Source organism: Taudactylus pleione, unplaced genomic scaffold (genome assembly GCF_031769625.1).
Source record: "Taudactylus pleione unplaced genomic scaffold, aTauple2 ptg000139l, whole genome shotgun sequence".
NCBI classification, from domain to species: Eukaryota; Metazoa; Chordata; class Amphibia; order Anura; family Myobatrachidae; genus Taudactylus; species Taudactylus pleione.
Window position 1 is genome coordinate 1,211,698 of NW_028284541.1, and position 24,780 is coordinate 1,236,477.

The window sequence follows — 24,780 nt, forward strand, 5'->3', positions numbered from 1 at the left end:
GTTTTAGTGATATCCACGCTTGAGCACAGATGGTTTAATCAAAATAACTAAGGTACTAATTAACACACCTGTGCTCAAGTAGGACTATCCTTAAAACCTGAACTGTTATGTCTTTAGGTCCGTGTTTGGGAACCCCTGCTTTAGAGAGAGAGTTTTTTTCATATGACATTGTAATAGGACAAAGTTGCTTAACGGAGGTTAATTTCACTTCTTGTTTCTGTAAACACTTTACATTGAACGCATAGCTGTAGTAGTAGGTTATATTACACTGATAACCTTATCTCTCTGTATAGTCACAGCTATACATAATAAATTGTAGCTTAAATATACAAGTTTAAAGAAAATGGATACCATAGACTGCATTGAATGACTGCCTCCAGTGTCGAAAACATGAAATGGTCAATTATTTCACATGTTCACCAAGCAACATTTATGAAGAACACATTTCAGACATAGGCAATCCCTTCCCTTAACTGTTTAAAAAAAACAAACATACGAAATCATGTTTTTAAAATCATTGTATTTATAATAATGTCATTTTAAAGAGGAACTTTATATTCAGGGAATTATAGTGTCTATGCATATAAGGTTATTTTAATTGCCATTAGATTTTTTAGATACATTATCCAATTTGCAGTCATGAGCTTATTTTTGTTGTATCCAAGGGGAACTGACGGAAATCTGCCTGTACAGTAGAACCCTCTGAAAGTGGAGTTCCTCTTTAACCAAGCATACTGTTCAGGGTGTGGGGATATGCTGATTTAGGTCACTCTGCTGAATCACTGTAAGGAAGTCTGGCTGGTTTATTGCAATCGCTTGGTTTATTATGTAAGTAATTAAAGCAAAGATGAATAATGCTGCATACACACACGATTTTGTTACCAACGATTTTATGAACGATTTTTATGAACGATTATCTGTCAGATTTTTTTAAAGTGTAATGAACGATTTTTATGAACTGCAAACGATTTTTGCATATTCCCTTAATGAAAGTCGTTCAGTTGACAAGTCTGACTGAACTACAAACTACAAACGTGAACGCGCATGAACGATAATCGTTCATTGTTTGACTCAGAAAGTGAACGATTTTTTGAAACTATTATCATTACACGATATCGTTTAACGATAATTGTTCAAAAAATCGTTGTGTGTGTATGCAGCTTAAGTAATAACTGATATAGTCCATAATAAAACCAAAGGTTTGGGACATGACAATGTCCAACTCAGCTGGTAGGCTGTTTCACCACCTAGCATTTATTGCTCTTCCATACTGGGGCAGTAATGCCGGGTACACACTGAGGCAAGCAGCTTTGCAATTCCGTCCTTGCAGATATGGTGATGCAGCAGGAGGCATTACGCCAACTGCTGCATTACGTATCTGAGCTGCGTTGTTCAACGCCGCATCGGATATTCTGTGGAACATCGGCTGGCTAAGGTGACCCATGGGGTAACGCAGCCGGCCGCCGCAGTTAAGAGGAAGAAGCCAGGGAATCTCCGGCAGCCAACAGAGATCCTGGCTTCGTTGCGGGGGAATTGAGCGCGTCGCCACCCCCCACAAATGGCAGCAGACTGTCAATCACTGACAGTCTGCTGCCAGTCTCCGTGCAGGATCGCAGACCCGTTCTGCACATGCGCAGAATGGGTCATGCGCCTGCGCAGATTCCCGATCGCAGATTCCCAGGCCAGCAGGCCCTGGGTAATGTGTACTCAGCCTGGGTACACATCAGAACGATGGACTCAACAACGGAACAATCACTTGTTCCAACCTTCATTACACTGTGTGGAACCGCAAGCGATCTCTTCAGGTTTGATGTGCAGCACGTCCTACCTGACGACATCACATGCGATTGCGGGAGTGCGCATATCGTGCATACACATACATACTGCACAATATGCATGATTTGTCTTTCCGATTTGGCCAAATCGGAACAACATCATCTCAGTGTGTACCCAGCTTAAGGCCATATCGTCCCGTGGGTACACATTGAGCGATGTAATCAACGACGGGACAATCCCTCGTTCCGTCCTTCATTACCTAAATGTAAGAATTACATAGAGCTATATAATTTCGTATATATCTATTATATAACTGCATAATGTGTCAGTCTAGCGCAGCTCGCTGGACTCCGCACACAGCCCCCCCTGGTGGTGACACTTCTCTAACTGCAGTTAAAGGGGGGGCACATGCACCCCAGCAACAGCCACAATATATTCCCCCAGCCGTCCCCACTCACTCACCGATCCACCCACCTTCCCAACAACCTTCCTATGCTGCTCAATGTAGCTGGGCATCCACTATACAATTATCTGTCAGATATCTGTCCAATCTGGCTGATTGGAATGAAAACCTGGTAATGTATGGGAGCAAATGACAGTCCATCATATGGTTTTAAACACTGAAAAAAGGACAAAAAAAATTGTTCAAATTGGTTACATTTGTGTTTTATCCAATTTGTCTGAACGACCACTTTTGGCTATTTTCCAGTGTTTGTGAGCAAATGGACGACCGTCATTTGCTCCCATATATTACCAGGTTTTCATTCCAACCAGCCAAATTGGACAGATATCTGACATAAAATTGTATAGTGTATGGCCATCTTTAGTTTAACATTTTTATTGTTACTGTGTTGTTTTTTTTTTTTTTCTCCAAATGAAAATGTTGGATGGAGTTCTTACTTTATAGGAAGATAAGTCTACGTTTAGAGTATTTTCACTTATCTTTCAATCGGGTATAATAACATAAGACACAGGCATCATTTATTGTTCATTTCCATGCTATATTAGTGTAATGCTACAGTTGCCATTTTGCTTTTTCTACAAAAGAATAAATTTAAGTAGAGATAAATTGAAATAATATCTATTAAATATTTAATCTCTGGTTTTAATAGTCACATGTATTAAAAGTAATAAATATGTAACATATACTGATTTTAGACCTTTTCTGAATAGGAGCTACCATAACATACAATATCTAGAAGACGTTCCTTGTATTTTCTAGTGCAATGTTCAATCAATGATTGTCTATCAATATGAAGAGGCGAGAAATGAAGTCAGAAGTCCATCCAGGGGCTGAACTGGCCGCGGGACCCTAGCACCAAGGACTGGATCTGTGTACAATTTATAGCTTCTGTGGGGCTTATTTAGTGTAGTAGCATCAAGTCAATGTACCACCAGTCCCAAGTGACATCTTTCCGGTCAGGTGTTGACTGTTACTGGCAGTCGTTGCGGACTGGTGATTTGTGATCAATTTGGTATGAAATGGCTATCCATATCTGTGTGTGTGTATGGGCATTGTACTCCTGCAGTGAGACGTGTTCTGCGCAGATTATTGCCCAACGATTACACTCCATCCTTCAATTGTTCTTTCTCATAAATCACCCTCCTTCAATCCTCTCAATTCATCATGCTCAGCACAGGGGGTTCTATGTAAAATAAAAAATGTGAGGACTGGAACTTGAGACTTCCTTGAAGTGGAAAAGCCCAGCTGGACATTAAATAAAACTCCAGGTTTTACACTCTGTACTTTTTGTCCTAATCTGCTGTGCTGGCATGAAGTGGCAAAAAGCTGACATACCCATTGTGCGGAAGCTAATCAGAACTTCCTTCCTCTCCCACGTCAAGACCAAACACGACATGATGGCAATGTCAAAACACACAACACTCATATTACAGTATGTGTTCCTAAGCAGCACCAGAAAGACACCGTGCCTAGACACACTGAAACAGTGTGAAAAATTTGTGTGTGTATTATTATTTATTATTATTATTACCAGTTATTTATATAGCGCACACATATTCCGCAGCGCTTAACAGAGAAGATCTGGACATTCACATCAGTCCCTGCCCCAGTGGAATCTATATTCCCTACCACATGTTCACGCACATACATACACACTAGGGGTAATTTGTGTTGGGAGCCAATAAACCTATCAGTATATTTTTGGAGTGTGGGAGGAAACCGGAGTACCCGGAGGAAACCCACGCAAGCACAGGGAGAATATACAAACTCCACACAGGTAGGGCCGTGGTGGGAATCGAACCCATGACCTCAGTGCTGTGAGGCAGTAACGCTAACCATTACACCGTTTGTGCTGCCCGTGTAGCTGTGTATGTGTGTGTATATATATATATATCACGTATAACACCCGTATAACACAATAAGAGTAGTTTGCTACTTGAATGTATATTTGCATTATATATAATCAGAAGTATGTGTGGCTGGGGGTCCCGTGGTTATTATGGCTGTGGCTGCCAGTAGAAGTTATTACTATATCTGACCTCGTACTTATAACAGTGTTTCTAGCTAAAGTAATCATTGTGACCTGAGCATTCATTAATAAAGGACTACCCAACACTTTTTAGTAAATGACTATAAATCGCTATATTAAAACAGTATATACTCTAAATATTTGTTTTCCTATGATTACATTTTTAAATATACTGACATTTCATTTTGCACAATATATGAAAATGTTATTTGGATGAAATTTCTTAAGACTTTAATAGCTGTGATTTGTATCTCGGGGCTTGGTGCCAAGTGTAGTGCTCTGTGACACAGCTGGGCGACTCGTCTGCTTCTAAACAGATGTATTTCCGTCTCCTGCAAGGAACAATACAGGAATATACAATGTGTTACTGGACAGCCTTTGTACTGTGCACTTGTTTGTATGGCAACACACCATCGTAATACACTGCGAGATGCACGTCTCATAATCATCAGGCTACAGATAAAAGGCTTTGTTGAGCTGCTCACAGGTTTCTATCAGGCTGGGTAAACTAACCGAGCACAAGCGAATGGAAAATGTATCTATCACGTGAGTGGATCTGTTATTTGCACTATGTAAACAAAAGTGATTGGACATCCCCGCGCAAAGCGAAATGGTGTGCTCCTGCAGCAGACGCATGTTTGTGAAGGTCTAAAACGAGAAGTATAGAGATGTTCTCGATAACTCTGTGCTCCCTACATTATGGCAGTTCTACGGAAACAACAGTTGTTTTTTATCATGACGACAATGCCACTTGTCATGTTTCCAGGGTGACGCTGATCTGGTATACAGAGAAATTCGGTAACCCAGATCGACTGGTCAGCTCAGAGTACAGATCTTAACCCTGTTGAGAACTTCTGGGATGACTTGGAGCGACGGGAAACCGGTTGCTGACGGGCCTCTTCCACATAGAATAGGGCTGTGCAAGTGACAGTACTAATGATGACCGTTGTGGCAGCTGGGGTAAAACCAATGGGCGTCATGGGTTTCTGCTTTCATGTGCACGTACCCCAGCATTAGTTGACAGGATACTTGCATTAGCATAATGTAGCATCTGGCTACAGCGGCTTCCCCACAGCTACAGGCAATTTGTCGTGAAAAGAATTAGCCCCTTTGTGCACATTTTTGTCATATATAAATAATATGCAGGGACAGGCCATGGGGAAGTAGAATAGGCAGCTACATTGTGTCTTAATAGACTTGGTGGTGCAGAGTAGTGTTACATATAATTACTTGTTGTGTTTCCAGCTGTGGGCTGTCAGCAGATCTGTTCTCAGAACAATCACCATCAAACAGAGGCCTTGATACAGAGCGCTCGCTCTGAATCAGGGCTGTCCCTCTTAGTTTTTAGAGCGGCCTCCCGGCCGCTCGCATAGCTGTGGGTTACCACCCACAGCTATAGTGAGCAGCCAAAAAGAAGGTCGCGATGATCTTGCGACTAGACCCTTGCGGTAGGGTCTCGTTGCCGCAAGCCCTGGAGTGCTTTTGGCTCTATCAGAGCCAAAAGCACTCCCACTGACATCACTTGTGATGTCAGTGGGGCCGGCCCCAGACGGTAGGCTTTCCCATGGGAATGGGAATGCCTCCGTCTGGGCAGCAACGCCCCCTGCACGCCCACCAAAGGGGGCGTGCTGTCACTCACCATCGACAGCACGCCCCCTTTGGTGCGAGACCCATAGCGATGGCTTGGCCGTCGTTATTCGGGTCTCGCGCATGCGCACGACGGAGCCAACACGAGCGGGTCTGAATTAGGCCCAGAGTTCTTTGCAGTTCCATTCATGTATGGTCACCGGAGCACATCAAAGGATGTCCGTTTTAGGCCTCCATCCAAGACTGGGGGTAATAAACATGCAGTTGGGACAGGTGTATGTGTGCATGCAGAGTGATCTCTTCAACATCTTATCTGTCATAGCACCTTTCTAGAATTGTGACCATAAGAGACAGCTGTGGGAAACACTGTATTGTATGAACCAATGAAACCTATCAATTTACTAGGAACCAGTGACATCACACAAGCATGTCATGACCAATACTCCTGACCTCTCCGTCCTTTGTGGACTGATGTCTCACCAATTCTGATTAGACCAATTAGCCTTCGTTGTGTGTAGGATACAGGTGGACTTACCCAAGGTTTCAAATATTGGGTAAGGTTAGAGCAGTGGTTCCCAAACTTTCTTGAATCACGGTGCCCTATAGTATCAGCATATTGATCAATGCGCTCCTAGGCCAAAAGTTTGTTTTAAAGAAATTCAGTAAAAATGATTAAATTAAATAAATTGTGCTTTCCTGTCACCTTTAGGGTCAGTTACGTGGTTATGGGCAGGGTTGCACTTCTGTTTGTCCACATATATTATGATTGGCTTGTCTTGATGTGTTATTTCATCTAGTGATGCATTTTTATATTTGGCCTCATTGTGCCAGTGTTTGATATTTTAATTGAAGATTATGTGTAACTTAAATTAATAATATATATAAAAAAAGAGTCTGCAATTATATAAGCAATTTTGCATAATTGCCAACACTCCCAATTGGAAATTTGGGACAATTTAGCCAATTTCTTATTTTGTATCAAATTACACCATGAACCCCTTTACCAAGCCCATTGTTAGTGAGCACACTTACAGTTTTCAGTAGGTTACAGCATTGTCCAGGACCCTTTACCGATCTATTTTCCTTCAGGTTGTCATTCAAGAGCATTTCTACCACCTGCAGATCCATATTCAATAAATAGTAATAAATTGCTCCATATCTGCAGCAAAGAATAAACTAAAATAAAATTATAATATTGAACTAGACTAAATTCCAGAAGTTTATTTACATAAATATTTCTTTTTTTTTTAAGAATGTTTTTATTGAAAACATATTCGACATAGTAAAAAAAAAAAAAAAGATTTTCACATTTATTTATTTTTTGTATATAAACATCTGAATAATATACAGTATACAAAGTTACATAAAGCAAAGAAATTAAGTTACAACAATATAAAGCTATTGTATTATATAAAGTAAAGGAAAAATATTCGTATTATGTTGTTTGAATTGGATCCGTTTATTGCTTTTTTTACAGGATAAATTGAAGAAAATGTCAAGCAAAGAAGGTGCCCATAAAAAATGGGCCACTCTGAAGGAGAAATTAGGACCTCAGGAGTCGGACCAGAGTGAGGCCAATTTGGAGAATGCAGATCCTGAGCTTTGCATCCGCCTCTTACAAATCCCATCTGTGGTCAACTATTCCGGCCTGAAGAAGAGGCTTGAGAGCAGCGATGACAACTGGATGGTACAATTCTTAGAGCTCAGCGGCTTGGATCTTCTACTGGAGGCCTTGGACAGGCTGTCCGGACGTGGAGTAGCCAGGATTTCTGATGCTCTCCTCCAGCTCACCTGCATCAGCTGTGTCCGAACATTAATGAACTCCCATAAGGGAATCGAGTACATTGTCAACAATGAAGGTTACGTTAGAAAACTTTCTCAAGGTGAGGATACCTGGATAATCTAATACTTTCATGTTCTGTCTATTAACAGCATTTGTCACACTAATTATTATATATGGGGTAATTATTTATATAGGAACAGAATGGTCATTTACCTTTTCCAAATACAGCCATTCTACTGAATGGATGGTCATTGGTAGTTATCTCTTATACTGGTCATCCAACCAATAGATCTTATTCTAATGTCACTGTTTTGAATGACCTTCAGTACATTGAGTCCCATTGTATTAATTTCTTTGGTAATAATATAAATAAATATATATATATATATATATTTCATTGACCCCTTATTCCTCCAAAGAACCTCAGATGACATTAGCCGAGACACATGGTAGATACTGATCATTGTATCTTGCATTATGAAGTTCGAGCCTCTGTGTGGGGTTTTATGGGAACTAACTCTATAGGCTAGCCTTTAGTTAGACAACATCACTGAGCAATTATGGTATCCAATCTATATAATTGTGTACCAGGATAACACTAGAGCACTGCTTGCATGTGTGAATGCACCGCTCCTTGGCTTTCATGTCAGTCATTATAAATAAGGCTTGACGTTAGGATTAACGCCACAAATCAATGTTCTGGAAAAATCTCCAGCCTTCAGCAACATTTTATCCACATCTTCCTTTTCCCTAAGTAGATGAACCGTAGGGTAACCAATACCCATTAACATTATTTGTTGAGTACAAGTTTCTCGGTGGACAAGACATGGTCACCTGTTCACTTTTCATATTACCCAGACTCAGAGGCTTGAGAGAAGACCTCAAGTTGAGAGGAATGTGCATTGAGCGTTGGGCAAATGGTAGTGGTAATGGGGAAAGTGCTCTGTGGTTCAATTAAACTGGGAGGGGTATAGAAAGACTATTGAAGACTAATTAATCTTGTTATTGAAGACGAATTAATCTTCAGTACTGCCAAAACCACTAATACAAATATACTGTATGTGTAAGTCAGCTATGTGTCTAAGGACTCTATTCCTCCTTTCGGAGCAGTGTAACTAGTGCGCCTGTGTGACTTGGAGTTCACGCAGGCACACAACAGCCCCGGCATCTGGCGGAAAGATCCGGACAGGGGCGGAGGGATCCAAAAGGTTATTGTACTTTCGGAGCTTGATGAGTTCCTGCAGGCAACATGGGGAGTGAAAGGTAAGTGGGAGATATCTGTGATATCTACTGCGTTACCTTTTTGATGAATGCTCTGAAAACTTAATTTCTATAAAAACAAGTGAAAATCTTAATTTCTGCAAAAGCAGGTAAAAATTAAGTGATAATGAATAGAGGCCATAATCCAGGTATAGAAATATTTCTATTTATGGTGAGTGCCACTTATGACCACCAGAGCTGATTCTTTCAATCTGTATATGTATTTTACATTGTATTATACATATGTTCACATACTATATTCGGGATATATTCATATACATGAAGGTTACACAATCTGTGGCACTCCAGCTGCTGTGGCGATACACACCCCAGTATGTCCTATCACAGTTCTGTTCTAAGGGCATGCTAAAATTGTGACAGGGCATGCTGGCATGTGTAGTTCCACACCAACAGGTGTGGAACTGCCATAGGTTGTCTACCCCTGAATTGTACCATCCCTTTTTATGGATCTAAAACCATTTGATGTTACATTTAACAAAAGTAATGGCTGAACAGTACCCATGAAAATCCTTTTTATAGCACTGTGATAGTTCTTATTTTAGTGTGCCTATGAGATTTGGAACAGCCCATATATAATCCCACAAAGTAGGACGTGGAGTTTCTGATGTGAAATTTTAGTTTAAGCAAGTGCGCTCAGGATGTCTTCCAGTGCCTAAAACTGCACTGATGTGAAGCATACTTACAGACATTCTGGCAGCCCACGCCGGGGGAGGGGGCTGCCAGGTTGGTGCAGCAGGGGGTGTGGGGGTTACTTAAGTGGGAGGTGCGGGGTTGTGCCGGCGTGATCACATCATTGCAGCCCTGTCCCCTGCTTTATAATGCCGATTATCACCGGCATTGTAAAGCAGGGGGCAGAGCTACAATGACGAGATTCAGCGCGAATCACGTCAACGCCCCTCTGGACTGTTCACACTCACGTGTGAGCACAGGGGGAGGCAGCCGTTCCAGGAGACTTGCCTACTCTTGCAGGGGGCTGGTTGCGGCACCCGATTTTCGGGAGGCTCCCGGCAGTCCCCTGAGTGTAGGCAAAAATAATGTGAAGGCACAGGCTGATATGTACCAGTGGGGGGGCAGGCAGAGCTCCAACTGAAGAGCAGCGAGTCAGAGGATCAACTGTCACACTGCACCTGCACTGACCGTTACTAATTTCCTCCAAGCACACTTTCATATGCCATGGCCTCCAATGTTGGTCTGCAGATGTACTTCAAGGTCCATTCTTCAACCCGGGCAACACCGGGTATCCCAGCTAGTAAAAAATAAAGTGATTAATAATAAAGTGTGTTTGACACCCATATTTTCTTTAGTAGCAGTTTGTTAGAAGTCTCATATCATTTCTATGTGCTGCACGTGGATCCTGCTCCACCCACTAAGTAACTTTCAGGGGTAAATGTAATAGGCTGCGACATGCAGGCCTTGGTGAGAACTCGACTAGTCCGGACAATCTTCTAAAGTGTCAATTATTTAAAAGGAAAAAACCATGTTGGTTTTGCCTTTTAAATAATTGCCACTTTAAAACCTCTACCAGATTTGCTGGGATCTTACCGATGCCTGCAACTATTACATGTACCCCTCAGTCTGCAGCTTCCTTTTTCTCCTTTTCCCCTCCTCATGACCTTGGCCCATTATATACAGCCCTGTCCACACTTGCAGTATATAATAGCACAAGTAGACAGACATTATCATCCACAAGATCTGCACACGAGTATCCTGAAATACTATGCGCTGCAGTTGATCAGTCACAACCTATTTCGAAAAAGGATAAAATAGATATACTAATAGTAAAAGCTGATAAATAAAAGGTGCATGGACCCTAGTCATGTGTACCTTTTGATAACACTAAACTGATCTTCTAACCCCATCAGCATGAATTTATTTTTCATGAAGTATAGAAGATAAGACATTTTAGTAGGCCTGTGAGGGGTACCTGTTTCACATAGAATTCCATCTGTTTTTTTAATAAAGTAAAAAAATCCTGAAACATGGGCTTTACATGAACAGGAACCTCTGCTCCATTAATTTTGTTAATGTTTGGTTATTGCATTTATTTTATACATTGTTCTTTGTATATTTCCGTTACAGCTCTGGACACATCGAACGTGATGGTGAAAAAGCAAGTGTTTGAGTTAATTGCAGCCCTGTGTATCTACTCCCCAGAGGGACATGTATTGGCTTTGGATGCTCTCGAGCACTATAAGGTAAATAATTCAGTAGATGGATTATCAGTCAGACCCCCGACTGTCTATGCTCTCCTGCTGGCTCTTGATTAATTAGAAAATGTATACATTCTCTGGCTGACATTTCATTAGTGTCACTCATTCAAGTGACTGTCTGTAAGATAAACATGTATTTAAAAAGGAGTTATAAAGTATGTTGCTTCCATTTAAAAATGACTGTCGTGCCTTTGTATTATGTGCATGGATTCTGTATTTTATGAAAATGTAAACTTGTATTCTGTTCATACTATCTGTAAAGCGCCTTGAGTCCTATTGGAGAAAAAACGCTACCTACATAACATTATTAATTTTTAAAATAGTATTTAATAAAAAAGTGTTTTATATATATTGTACCTTCCAAATTAGACGAGACAGTCCCAAAGGTTGGCAGTTCATTGCTGGCCAGCATTCAAAGGACCATAATTAATTGGGTGTGGGTTGTGTTGCACGGTCTTTTGTCCCAGGTGAAAAAGTGCCCGAAGCAGGCAGTAGCGTAACTATAAAATTTCCCCCCCCCCCTGCATGCACCTCTTATAACACATTATGCCACACCTTAATGTCCCTATAACACTTTATGGCACCCCGTAATGCCCCTTACACATTATGCCACATCTTAATGCCCCTATAACACATTATGCCACACAGTTATGCCCGTTACACATTATGCCACACAGTAATGCCCCTTACATCCTACCCTGAAAGATCTACCTCACCAACTCTCCTCTCTGTCACCTCAGCTCAAGACAGGGTGCACAGTTTCCCAGGTCATTGGGAACATGACTTATAACCTGTAAACTGCATATATCAAGTTAGTGCCCCTGTAGTTATGCCCATTATGCAGTGCTGCTTGTAGTAGTACCCCTTATGCAATGCCCCCTGTAGTAGTGCAGCTTATGCAGTGCCCCCTGTAGTTATGCCCCCTGTAGTTGTTTCCCTAATGCAGGGCCCCCTGCAGTTGTTCCCATATGCAGTGCCCCTGCAGTTGTTCCCATGTATAATGCCATCTGTAGTTGTGCCCATATGCAGTGCCCCCTGTATTTGAGCCCATATGCAGTGTCCCCTGTAGTTGTGGCCTCTTATGCAGTGCCCTTTAAAGTAATGCCCCCCAGTACTTACTGACCCCAGTACTCACCTGTCCACGCTTGGCGTCGCTGACTCCACGCGGCCACAGTCCGTGCTGACTTGATCTTTCTTGAACTAGGAGGCACGGCCACGCAGGCTCCTCACAACGCAGGTGACGTCATGACGTCAACTGCGCCCTGCATCACATTGAATGCTGGCCTCTGAAGTGATCAGAGGCTTCACCTCTGATCACTTTAGAGGCCAGTGTTCACAGTTGCAGTGGCGTAGCAATGGCCCCAGCACGGGGTCTGAGGGGCCATTGTTACACCACTGGAAGCAGGGGTGTAAGTTTATACTAGGAGTCCGGAGGTGAGATAGTTGTTGGTGCCCCCCTACATTTGCATTCACTGCCAACACCCCAATCCCAGCAGCACTTAGACACACCCCAGGGGTGAAAACAGGCTTTCTGTCACCTGGGGCAAAGATTCAGCTTGGCGCTGCCCCCCCCCCCCCACCCATTCCCCTCCTCGGTAGATAGTCACCCTCCTCCTCTATGAGCGCCATATAATGCAGAGAACATTACAGTGACCGCCATACAAAACATAGAGTATTGCTGTGAGCATTACAGTGGGTGCCATATAATGCAGAGAAAATTACGGCTAACTCCATATAGTGCAGAGCATCAGTGACTGCCATACAATACACCAAGCATCCATGTGACTGCCATGCAATACACCAAGCATCCATGTGACTGCCATGCAATACACCAAGCATCCATGTGACTGCCATACAATACACCAAGCATCCATGTGACTGCCATACAATACACCAAGCATCCATATGACTGCCATACAATACAGAAAGCTTTGTCATGAGCAACTTATAATACAGAGAACACCAATGAACTCCATAAAATACAGAGGACATCACAACCACTAGATAGATAGATAGATAGATAGATAGATAGATAGAGTGTGCTAATGATCAGAATTCACAATTTTTCTCGTTTTTGTACTTTATGGTTTCACAACTTAAACTAGGCTAGGGTGCCTTCATATTTACTAGTAGTTTAAGACTAGCATTCAAAATAGAACTTACTTTATTAACTATGATGTGACAGCTGCAGCTTGCTGCTCTGCATGCTGCAGCTTGCTGCTCTGCATGCTGCAGCTAGGTGACCGTGCTCTCTCTGGCCAGGGAGAGTCACTTGACACTCAGTCTCACCCCGCCTCTGGTTGGGCTCCTCATTGATAGACTCTGTATGGGTAAACACCACACCAGGCACGCCTCCTGCTTCCCTTCCCTTCAGTTCATGCTGTGCCACCGCGGCCAGCGTGTAAATACGAGGCAGGAGGCAGTCATACCCAGCACTGCTGAAGGGTGATGATGATTGATCATCATCACCCTTCTTTTTAAATGGTCTCACTGCTGCAGCTCCCTGCCAAATCTGGAGCAATGGAAGATGTCAGGGTGCCCCCTTCAGGACTGGTGTCCGGAGGAGACCGTCTCCATTGTCTCTGATAATTCCGGTGCTTTGCCAGAGTCTACTGTGCATGCGCAGGTCTCTGGGAAAATGGCGCTGCAGCCATTTTCCTGGTGATTTTTTTCCTACTGCACATGCGCAAAACGCCAGGAAAGTGGCTGCTGCAGCATTTTCCCTGTGATTTATGCAACACTGCCGCTGCTGACGTGGGATTCTGGAGAAGTCAGTATTGAAGAAATGGGTGGAGGGCGTGCAATGTGTGCTCCTCTGGAAAAAAGGGGCCGTGTGCACTGTACCCAAAGGCAGCTTTGCAATTGTGATCCTTGCTATTATGCAAATGCAGCAGGAGATGTATGACACCCCCTTCTGCATTTGCAATCCCAGCACCGCAACGGAGGTCGCAGGCTGGGATCACCATCGTGACCATCGATGGTCGCGATGGTGGACAACGCCCGCCTCAGCTTACTCAGACTGGCCAGCTTGCGAGCTCAGGACACTGCATTGATCAACAGATCCTGTGCTGTCCACTCCTGGAAAACAGGGCAGACACGCCCCCATTTCCAGGAACGGCGGCCGCCCCCTGCACCTCCCCTTAAATTCCTCTACCTGCCAATCAGGCAGAGGCATTCAAGTGTCTGCGTGTGACTATGCAGAATCCATTCTGCACACTCGCAGAATGTGTCCTGCACACGCGCAGATTCTCAGTAATCAGAATCAGGCCCTAAGGCAGCTGAAATAAATAGTTTTGGATGATTCGAAAAAGAGAGATGTATCAATAAAAAAAAAGTGGTAAAATCTATGAAAACTGCAGCTTTTTGAGGTTTACCGCAATACATATGGCTTCCCATATGCATTAAAATGATACGCAGCAAATTTCGGCAATATTTGAGTCGCCATAAATTTCTATGGGGCTACGATGCGCCCGTATGCAGCAAGCTCTGCTGGTTTGGTAGGAAATGCCATCTATAGATTGGAACTTTGGGCCTGATTCAGAGCCGTTCGTAAGCGGCCGCTCGTTCGCTCCGAGCGATGTTCGCACATCTGCGCATGTGTATGGGTCGTAATGCGCATGCGCCAACCAGTCATTGCGGTCGGAAATCGAGTGCTCGCAAAATAGCGAGTGCCTGCTAATTTGAGTGACAGGATGAGGCGTTTGTGGGTGGTAACAGGGGAAGGTGCTTGAAAACGGGGAGTGGTGATCCGAACGCAGGCGTGCCAAAAGGTCAAAACGGGCGTTTTAAGGGTGTGCATAATTAACAAAGCAGCGTCATCGACCATGTCACTTGGTTGTCTCTTAGCCTAAACTGTTCGCATGATTGCGGTAGGAAAATCCTACCACAAGCACTGCGAGCAGTTCAGATGCCTTTCGATGTACTCGATTAATCAAATAAATAGCGGAGATGACGTAGGATGCGAGCGGCCAGGGAGCGTCTTTACAAAATAGCGAGCGCATGTTTCGTTCGCTCGCTCAGACATAGAGGCGTCAACAGACCGCAAAGAGCGAGCGCTCAATTTAAATAGCCGGCCCCTTTTTCTGAACGAGCGAGCGCAAATAGCGTCTGGCTCTGAATCAGGCCCTTTGCTATTAGTCGCTGGTATGCATGTGATAGGGGGTGGGATGTATTGCATAGTACAGTATATGCAATACTATATATATCCCGCCATAAAATGGAATTTCATTTTAAGAATCAAAACCTTTTCACATGAAAGTATTAATACTATGAATTCTTATCATATAATGGTAATTTGTAGGTCATTTATAATTCTCCTACACATATATTTAGACATTTTTTGTGTTATAATAAATAATCTATTCAGCAGTTTAAACATTTTCTTTATTTTCTTTTTTTTTTTTCAATTTACCTCTGTAACAATATATCACTAAATATTTATGAAATGTTTATTTTTTCAGCCAGACGGATTCGTTCTTTCTAAAAGCAAATGTCTGTACACAATGGGGTATGGAGAAAGCAGTGAAACATGAATAAATGAATTAGTAAATATTATGCTACTGCATATTATGCTCTGCAAATTGGGACCTGGAATTACTCAACACGTTCTAATTAAATGCAACATGTGTTTTGCTTCATAAATCTAGTTTTGTGTACTGCATTGGGAAACATTGCGTCTCGCAGACCAGTGTTACTGGTAATTAAGGATCCCTTACCTACCAGCGACAATACATGCTTACACCTCCCAATAACGACCTCTGGGCCGCACGGTATTACTTCGCATCATAAATGGAATTACACCACCATGTACATATGTGGGGACAGAGGGAGGTGGGGGTAAAGTTTGTCATCTCTGCCATTGATAGCAAAACACTTTGATCCACCCGATAATTATGAGAATGACTATAAAGCCAGTTAGTATTTTAATATACCCCATTCAACAAAATCGTTGTGGACTGTAAGGAACTTACGCAGCACTTAAATGTAAACCCTCCTTTTAGAAATGTAACAAATTGGCACTATATTTAGAACACTCTTTTGTAGGTTTTTGTTAGGTCCTATAATATTATTTTTGTATGTGCATATTTTTTTTTTATTTTGTAACCTAGCCACAATTTAGTAACCACTTGCATCATATAATGATATTATCATCTGTGTCTTTCTACGGACAATGATTGGACACTGACCAAACCATTTCCTTTTTGTGACTCTTCTTAACTATGGTATTTAGTAGCTGATATGAGTATTTTTTTTTCTAGTTAATTATCATCTACTTGTAAAACTCTTTGTAAACATTGGTGCTGAACGAGGTTGGGTCTGGGCACTCGTAAGCCCCAGGGAGCTTCCTGCTCTGATGAAGCAGGAAGCTCCCCACTGACATCACTGATGATGTCAGTGCGGCCGCCCAGAAAAACTGTAGGCGTTCCTTAAGGAACGCCTCCGTTTTGGAAACCACCCCCCTCCGCCCGCCTACCAAACGGGGCGAGCTGTCGATCAACATCGACAGCCGCCCCTTTGGTAGCGAGCTCCGGAGCGACAGAGTTTATCTGTCGCTCCGGGGCTTGCGCACGTGCAGTGCGGCCGCTGAGCATGCGCAGGCCTTACCATCTTGTCGGAGACGAGCGCATCGGCGCTCGCTCATGTTTCTGAATAAGGTCCATAGTACCTGGACCTGTCTGGGGGGACAACAGGAAGGTATAACTGTTCTCCCAGGATGGCATGGCATGGCCATGCCTGCTTTGGTGGCACGCTTCTGCAGTGGGCAGCAGCATTCACAATGGGGTATATAGCTAAACACGCCACACAGTTGACAATGCTACCCCCCATTCCAATACTGGGGCCTGGCGGATAATTTGGCATTTCGCCGGTGCGGAAAGTCAATGCATTGGAATAGGCAAATTTTTGGCCTATGAATAGGTGTCGACGAAAAGTGCAGAATTGGGGTTTTGGGGTGCAAACTTTGGAAAAACCCCTGCACCCTTGGGACAGTCCCCCAAAGGTGAACTGCGTCAAAAGTTAAAAAAAAAAAAAAAAACTTTAGATCACCCCAAAAAAGTACTTTTTTTGGGGGGGGGAAAAGTCCAAAGTTGCGGGACAAACTTAAAAACTAGCGAAATAGACTCAAGTCCCTAAGTATGCCCCAGGTGTTTTTAAGTTTGCAGGTGCTTGCAGCAGGTGGATTTTTAAAGTTTTTTAAAACTTCACTTTACCAACTTTAAAATATGCTAGCACACATTTTTGTGTACCCCAAATTTGCTGGGACTACTTATGCAAAGACGCTAAATAGCAGCTATTAAGATAATTTAAGTAGCCCAAATACCTTCAGCAGGGCTATTCGGGGGTATCTATAGTGATCCCCAATGTCAGTGCATCTTTTGGGGGGTGTCAGGCTGATTTTCCCAAATGTGACAGCACTTTTCGCCTGTTAGAGTTTCGCCGGGTCCCGTTTTCGCAGATTTTTAATTGAAAACGGGGATAAGCGCGATACTTTTTCGCATTGAAAACCAGCGATGTCGGCAAAAAGTCAGTCATGCGAAAAGTACGGGACTTTTCGCACCTAATTGAATACGCCCCTTAGTTTTAGTTTAGAAATATGAGGACTGTTATATTCTGTGACCGCTTGTCTAAAGGAGGAGACCTCTCTGATCTCTCCTACAATAGGCTTGTCTTAAATAGCCCCGATAATAATAACCTATGCCTAAACCATGAAGGCACAGCCATTTACACATGGCTTTAGGCTTGATAAATAGGCTCCATAGAAGTGTGATAATGTATTCATAGATTATGGATGCAACTTGCAATTTTCCTTACTTCAAATCCCTAAACCCCCTTGTATGCCAAGTGTCTGGTTCACTTTTATGCCTTAGAAGAGTTTTTAATTAGTCTGCCAAAAGCATTTGCTGTTTTTAATTAATTGGGGAGTGCCATGAGCTCTGCTATCAATGTAAATCCGATACAGGTTTATTTATTTATTTTCTTTTTAAAAAATGATCATTTGACCTGATATTTAATGAAGACAAAGTTCTCATGTTTCTGTTTAACAAAAAAAAAAATACATTTTGCAGAGATAACTTTTTCATGTGTCAAAAAAAAAAAAACAATTGTAAGGAAATAAACTTTAAATAGTAATTTGTTACATACTGGAAATCTACAACGAAGTGGCTCTGTCATTTTGAATTACAATCTCTATATTATATTATTAATATTTTTCAAATAAATTATGTGTAGAATTGAACAGATGTTGTTGGGGAGGGGGGCGAGTACATTGGTGGGGGACAGTAAAACTGCTATTGCATGACACGAGATAACCGTGTAATATTGTTTTGGCAAAATAATAGTGGTTCACTCGGTTTCATGTTCAGTAGCCTTTAAAATTTCTTCCCTCACTAAAATTATGATAATGGAAAATGCGTAGCATTATAGCAGTGCTTTCTAAGATTTCTCTTCCACTTACAGACCGTGAAGAATCAGCAGTATCGATTTAGTGTCATAATGAACGAGCTCTCGGCAACGGATAATGTGCCCTACATGGTCACGTTACTGAGCGTCATCAATTGCATCATTTTCGGAACGGAGGAATTGAGGCTTCGAGCACAGCTCAGAAATGAGTTCATAGGTAAATTTCTGCACAAATGCAGCATTTGCATGTCTTTAACCCATATTTATAGCAGGTCTGCAATTACTTACCCGTGAATTTCAAACAAGGTGTGTTTTCAGCAGGGGCCTTATCGGTACAGGAAACCATGTGCTAGTTGATCATTGGATGCTTTGGATGTTGTGATCTTGCAGAGAGAATGCCTTTAGCATTCTGAGCCTCGTTCTGCGTTGGGAGTAACACAAAAAGGTGCAAGTAACTTTGCACTTTTGCAAAACCATGTTGCACTGCAGGTGTGGTTGATATAAAATGTGCAGAGTGATTTAGATGTGGGAGGGACATGTTCAAACTCTAATCTGAATTGCAGTGTAATAATAAAGCTGTCCAGAATGTGTGGGCTACATGCAAAAGCAGCCAGTATTTACCCTGCATGCAAATAGGCTAAATGTATTTGCACCACTTGCATTGCAGCATGGTTTGGTTCTAATAAACTAAATAACTCCCACTGGGGCTGTGACCAGGGGGAGTTATTTAGTTTATTTAATGGGTGCAGGGTGTGCGGTGCACACAGGCCCACACCCACAACCTGCACCCATAGTTAGTTATACTTACCTTTCCACAGATTCCGGTGTCCTGCCGGACCGGCGCTGCAGAGCAGCAAAGAAACACAGGGAAAATGGCAGCGCGATACACCTTCACCACAGCAGAACGCAAACAGTTCACAAACTGCGCTGTTGCAGAAATACTGCCAACCTTGGCCCGAAAGCCAATAATCATCCCTTTTTACACTTCTGATAAATCGCCCCTTTTACCCATGACCGCAACGACTGATATGTGTGCAGACAGCCTATCGCCACCTTATATACCCACCAAGCCAGCACACCGCATGTGACGTACTTCATGGGCTACGCGCTGCCGACGTCAAATGTAGGAGGTGGTCATAATAATGTGACTCTAAAAACTTCAAAAAAACACTATTAAGCAGGTACATATAGGACATTTGTTAACTGTCCAGAGAGCATTTAAATAAAAAGTGTTAAAAGAAAGAACACACATGAAACAAACGAAAAAACAAAATAGAATATCCATGTGGCAGCACAGTTGGCGTAGCGGTTAGTATTACTGACTCACAGCCCTGAAGCTGTGATCTCAATTTCTGACCAATAAATAACTATGGAGTTTGTATGTTCCCCCTATGATTGTGGGGGAGTTTCATCTGGGTGCTCTGCCTTTCTCCCACACTTCAAAAACACACTGGCTTCTGACAAGAAAAAAAATAACCCTTGTATGTGTGTGCATGTGATAGGGAATATACATTGTAAGCTCCATCAGGGCAGGGACTGATGTGAATGACTGTATGAAATATTCTTTAAAGCAACGTTGGGATGGATGTACGAACAACGACTCACACTAGAAGCAGACAATACGATATAATAACATAGAGGTTGCAAGCATTCGGGTTCACAAATTCCAAATCTTCTTGGAAAGTTTGCGAATGTGACATAAGCCAAATACCCACTGGCACCAGGTTTGCATTTTATACATTAATTTGTAACTAGCATTTAGTTGGTCACTGTAGGTTTACCAATGCGTTTAAACACACACAAATAAAAAAAGACCTTGCGTTCCTAGAATCCAGAGCAGGAATGAAACACTGGAGTAACGCAAGTACCAGCGGTAATGAGTATCTCTAAAAACAGAGGGCCTGATTCAGAGCCGCTCGTAAGCGGCCACTCGTTCGTTCCGAGCGATGTTTTTCACATCTGCGCATGTGTATGGGTTGTAATACGCATACGCAAACCAGTCAGTGCGGTCGGAAATCGTGTGTTCGCAAAATAGCGAGTGCCTGCTAATTTGAGTGACAGGATGAGGCGTTTGTGGGTGGTAACAGGGGAAGGTGCTTGAAAACGGGGAGTAGAGATCCGAACGCAGGCGTGCCAAACGGTCAAAACGGGCGTTTCAAGGGTGTGCATAATTAACAAAGCAGCGTCATCGACCACGTCAGTTGGTTGTCTTTTAGCCTGAACTGCTCGCATGATTGCGTTAGGAAAATGCTACCACAAGAATAGCAAGCAGTTCATACGCTTTTCGATGTACTCGATTAATCAAATAAATAGCGGAGATGACGTTTGATGCGAGCGGCCAGGGGGCATTTTTTTTAAAATAGCGAGCGCATGTTTCGTTCGCTCGGTCAGACATAGAGGCGTCAACAGACCGCAAAGAGCGAGCGCTCAATTTAAATAGCCAGCCCCTTTTTCTGAACGAGCGTCCGCAAATAGCGTCCGGCTCTGAATGAAGTCCAGAGGTTGTTAGTGTCAGACCCTCCTTCTTCTGATTTTCCTACAGTTGAAACCACCGGTAAAACACTTGTAAAAAAATTCCATCAGGTTCGCTCTTACATGTATTCCTAATCCCAACATTGATGCGATTATTAACAGTCCGTACTGCAACAGTTTTTTTAATTTGAAACCAAAATTTTGATTCTATGTACTAACTGCAACTCGCAGAGACAGCGAGTTACAGATGTGTCCACATACAGCTTACTTCCTTGCGCATTTAACAGCTCTTCTAGTTGCGCCATTCTGTGGCTCGGTAGCGATGAGCGTCATTTCGTGCGACTTTATACCTTCAAATGCGTCTTAATCGTCGCTGACACTGTAACGTAGCAGATACACCCGCAGTCGCACACAGAATAGAGGCATGCTGCATATCATTTTAATCAGCAGTAGATGCTTGTGCGTCATATAGATATCAATTTGGAAATAAGACGCATTTGTAGGTAAAAGGTCGCACGAAAAGGATCTCGTCACTATCGAGTCGCACGACACTAATGCGTTATGTTTGACGCGACTTGTAACGTATGGAGGCAAGATGTATGTGGACACATCAGTACATTCCCGGCATATTGGAGGAGTTTTTCAAATTGTCTTTCACAGAGGCCACGGGAGAAGGATAGTAATACTCAGGAGCATTTGTAGAGAGGAGGGGGCACGTGTGCAGTCGCCGACACGGGCCCCCTCCTTTCCATCAAGCTGCGCACCGAGCAGTGCGTGGCCAGCGACGCACTTATAGACCCTGGGCACTAGAGTGTGCCCAGAGTCTATAACGCATACACAGGTCATCAGCCATTTTCCCTGTACTGTGCATGCGTAAACTATGGGAAAATGGCCGCGGCGGCCATTTTCCAGTCGTCTTTACAGGCGCAGACACCGGAGCCGAAGTGGGACTCCGGAGAGGTACGTTTTCTGGGCGCAGGCTTTGCGGTGCTGGCCCCCTGCACCCATCATAAATACACCCCTGGTAATATCCCTCTTCTGCGGGAATGTCTCCATAGGCATAAAGCGGTTTACGCCATCTGAGCCAAACTCTGATAAGTGTCGCTTTATGGAGTTTTGTACGTAGTGGTCAGACCGTAGTCCTCCTTGATAATAATGGGGATGGCGGTCTGCAGCACTAATCAGCCTCCTGCATTTGGCTATTAGTACATAGCAGGGAAGCCTACAATTAAGCTGCGTACACACGGGACGATTTTTGTCAATGATATGAACAGTAACGATATCTTTTATCGTTAGATCATCCATATCGTTGACTTTTTTTTGCACTGAACGACCAATGATGCGCGTGGCCGTATGAATGATAACGATATCTGAGGTGGACCGTACAGCATACTCGCCTACCCTCCCGATTTGGTCGGGAGCCTCCCGAAAATCGGGTGCCGCTCTCGACCTCTCGGGAAGGCAGGCAATCCTCCCGGCTGCCGCCCACCCCTCCTATCCCCCCCGCAATTACCTCTGAATCACCCACAGCAGGGGGGCCGGTGACACGATTCACGCTCATTTTGGGCCTGCTTCACAATGCCAGGTATTTGGGCCAAAATGACGCAATCATTTTGCTCTGCCTCGCCCACAAATACTCACAGCCTGCTCGGCCCTGCCTCCTTGCGCTGGCCACGCCCCCTGTCAAGCTGATCTGGCTGCTCCCTCTCGGAAGGGGCAGCCAGAAAGTCGGCAGGAGTGCCATACAGGCTGGCCAACTTGCTTGATAACTAGTCGTCCAATGTGTACGCAGCTGAACGCTGAAACTCCTGTTTCTACATTATTTTCTGGGGAAAAAAAACTTGATAAACAGTTGCCTGAGCTGAACTGAGAAGCTTTTTTTCTTCTTCTACTTTCTTAATCATTAATTAATTCAACACATGTTACTGCTCTAGTAAATCAAGTGGGAAGTTCTACAGCAGAGTCTTCTGTATCTGGTGGAAGTGGTTATGTAAGATAGTTTGCATATACAGAATTTGTCCTTATGTGTTACAATAAGTGAAAAGTCCACTGAATATAGTCTTGCCCCAAAACGTTGAAATTTCTGCTTACTTTGCATTCCCACATGGTTTAATCATAGTCCTAAAATTCTTCTTCAAAATAATCACCATCCACTCTAAGGTGCTGTGATCTGGATTACAAAAATGAGACCATAAGGGCATCTGTTTTTGTTTTTTTATTGGGAAATGTTGAAGATTATTCCCCTTTCTCCATTTGTACCGTTTCCTCCCTCACCCCATTTTCACCATGAATTAAGAAATTATACTGAAAGAGTTAAATCAGAATGTATTTTGAACTCCTAAATTCCTATAAATTAATTTGAAGGCAAAACGTCTCCCCCTAGTGGACAACCAGGGGTAAACTCTGAAATGCCTTTCAGGTAATTAATTCACTCCCTTAGCACCTGGTATACTAACACAGCTCAGGATTCCATGTGACCCTCCTTTATTATTACACCAACCTAGAAAAACACAGGCAGCCAGGGACTGTGAGATAAGACATTTTACTAGGCCCTTCTTTAAAAGTTCATGGCATGTTAAAGTAAACAATGCAAAATAAAATAAAAATCTGTGATCAGGTACTAGTATAATAAGTAAATGCCAGATATAGATTTAGCAAGCCCAGCAGGCCAGGGTTTTTCCACCTGAATTTAAAAGGATCATCCTGTCTGCAATCTGTAACCTGGCTTCAGGTGACCAGTTTGAGGTTGTGGTGATGGGTTGAAAGGCAAATACTAAGGTGGGTGTTATAGCTGTAGGAGTAAAGTTTGCATCCTTAGTGAAATGGCTTGAGACCCCTGTCATTTACATATCATGAGTAATTTGTTTAGATGATTGATGTGCTCTACTAATGTGTTCTGCTCAAGGTAAGTGTCCTACAGTATACAGTAAAGTAAGTTTTTAGAGGATTTTATTCTATTTCTAAAAGGAAATTTTAAAACTAGATGAACGTGAGCACTTTACATAGATTTTCTGTGTACTTTTCTTGATTTTGTTTGAGTCCTGTACACGTCTAGGACTGATTATTTGTGTAGGTTTTGAGAATTGCACAATGTTAAGATTGTACAACTGCTTTATATATTGTATAGTTATATCCATGCTCTTTGCACACTTATACAAACAATAGGGCCAGAACAGACGTTTAAATGAAATATATTACAAATACTGACTGTTACCCAGCCTCCATTTTCCTGCAGCTTGCTTGCAAAATTTATGTAAAAATGATTTGGCCTCTAGTATCAAAACAACGTGTGACTGTAGTATATACTATATGATTTACTGTATGGCTTTATTTTTAAATGGCAACTACGGGATATATGTATTAAGCAGTGGCTTTTTAAAACCCACAATGTTTTAGGATTTTGCCAGACAGATATAAAAGGGCAAACATAGCTTCTATAGTATGATTGTATTGCACTTGTTTTTCCTGACTTTGCTTAATTAGCTGCGTTGTTTAATATAACTTGTGTCCTGAAGCTCACAGAGGGGTGTAAAGGTCCCCATACATCAGAGATTGATTGCAGCAATCGTGCAATTTGTAATCGATTGTGTATAAAAATCTTTCCCTTTTTCAATCGATTGCTGATTGCAGAGATGCCACAATCGATTGAAAAAGGGAAAGATTTTTATACACAATCAATTGCAAATTGCACGATTGCTGCAATCAATCTCTGATGTATGGGGGCCTTTAATGTACAGTGTAGGTGGCTGTAAAATAAGCACCAAACAGAAGTGTCACTTAA

The 24,780-nt window shown here is 42.7% G+C and overlaps 1 protein-coding gene across 6 annotated transcripts in view; it reads left to right on the forward strand.

Annotated features, from left to right (window-relative positions):
* The window catches only part of INF2 (inverted formin 2), a 104,761-nt gene that overhangs the window by 28,649 nt on the left and 51,332 nt on the right, over positions 1-24,780 (forward strand). For 3 of the 6 annotated variants that reach the window (XM_088473688.1, XM_088473689.1, XM_088473690.1), the window contains exons 2-4: positions 7,333-7,738; positions 10,999-11,114; positions 18,585-18,744. In XM_088473688.1, the coding sequence (XP_088329814.1) occupies positions 7,333-7,738; positions 10,999-11,114; positions 18,585-18,744 (682 nt within the window). Of the gene's footprint in view, positions 1-7,332; positions 7,739-10,998; positions 11,115-18,584; positions 18,745-23,382; positions 23,419-23,455; positions 23,778-23,808; positions 23,905-24,780 lie in introns of those variants that run through there. The other 3 variants (XM_088473693.1, XM_088473692.1, XM_088473691.1) reach the window with 3 other exon arrangements.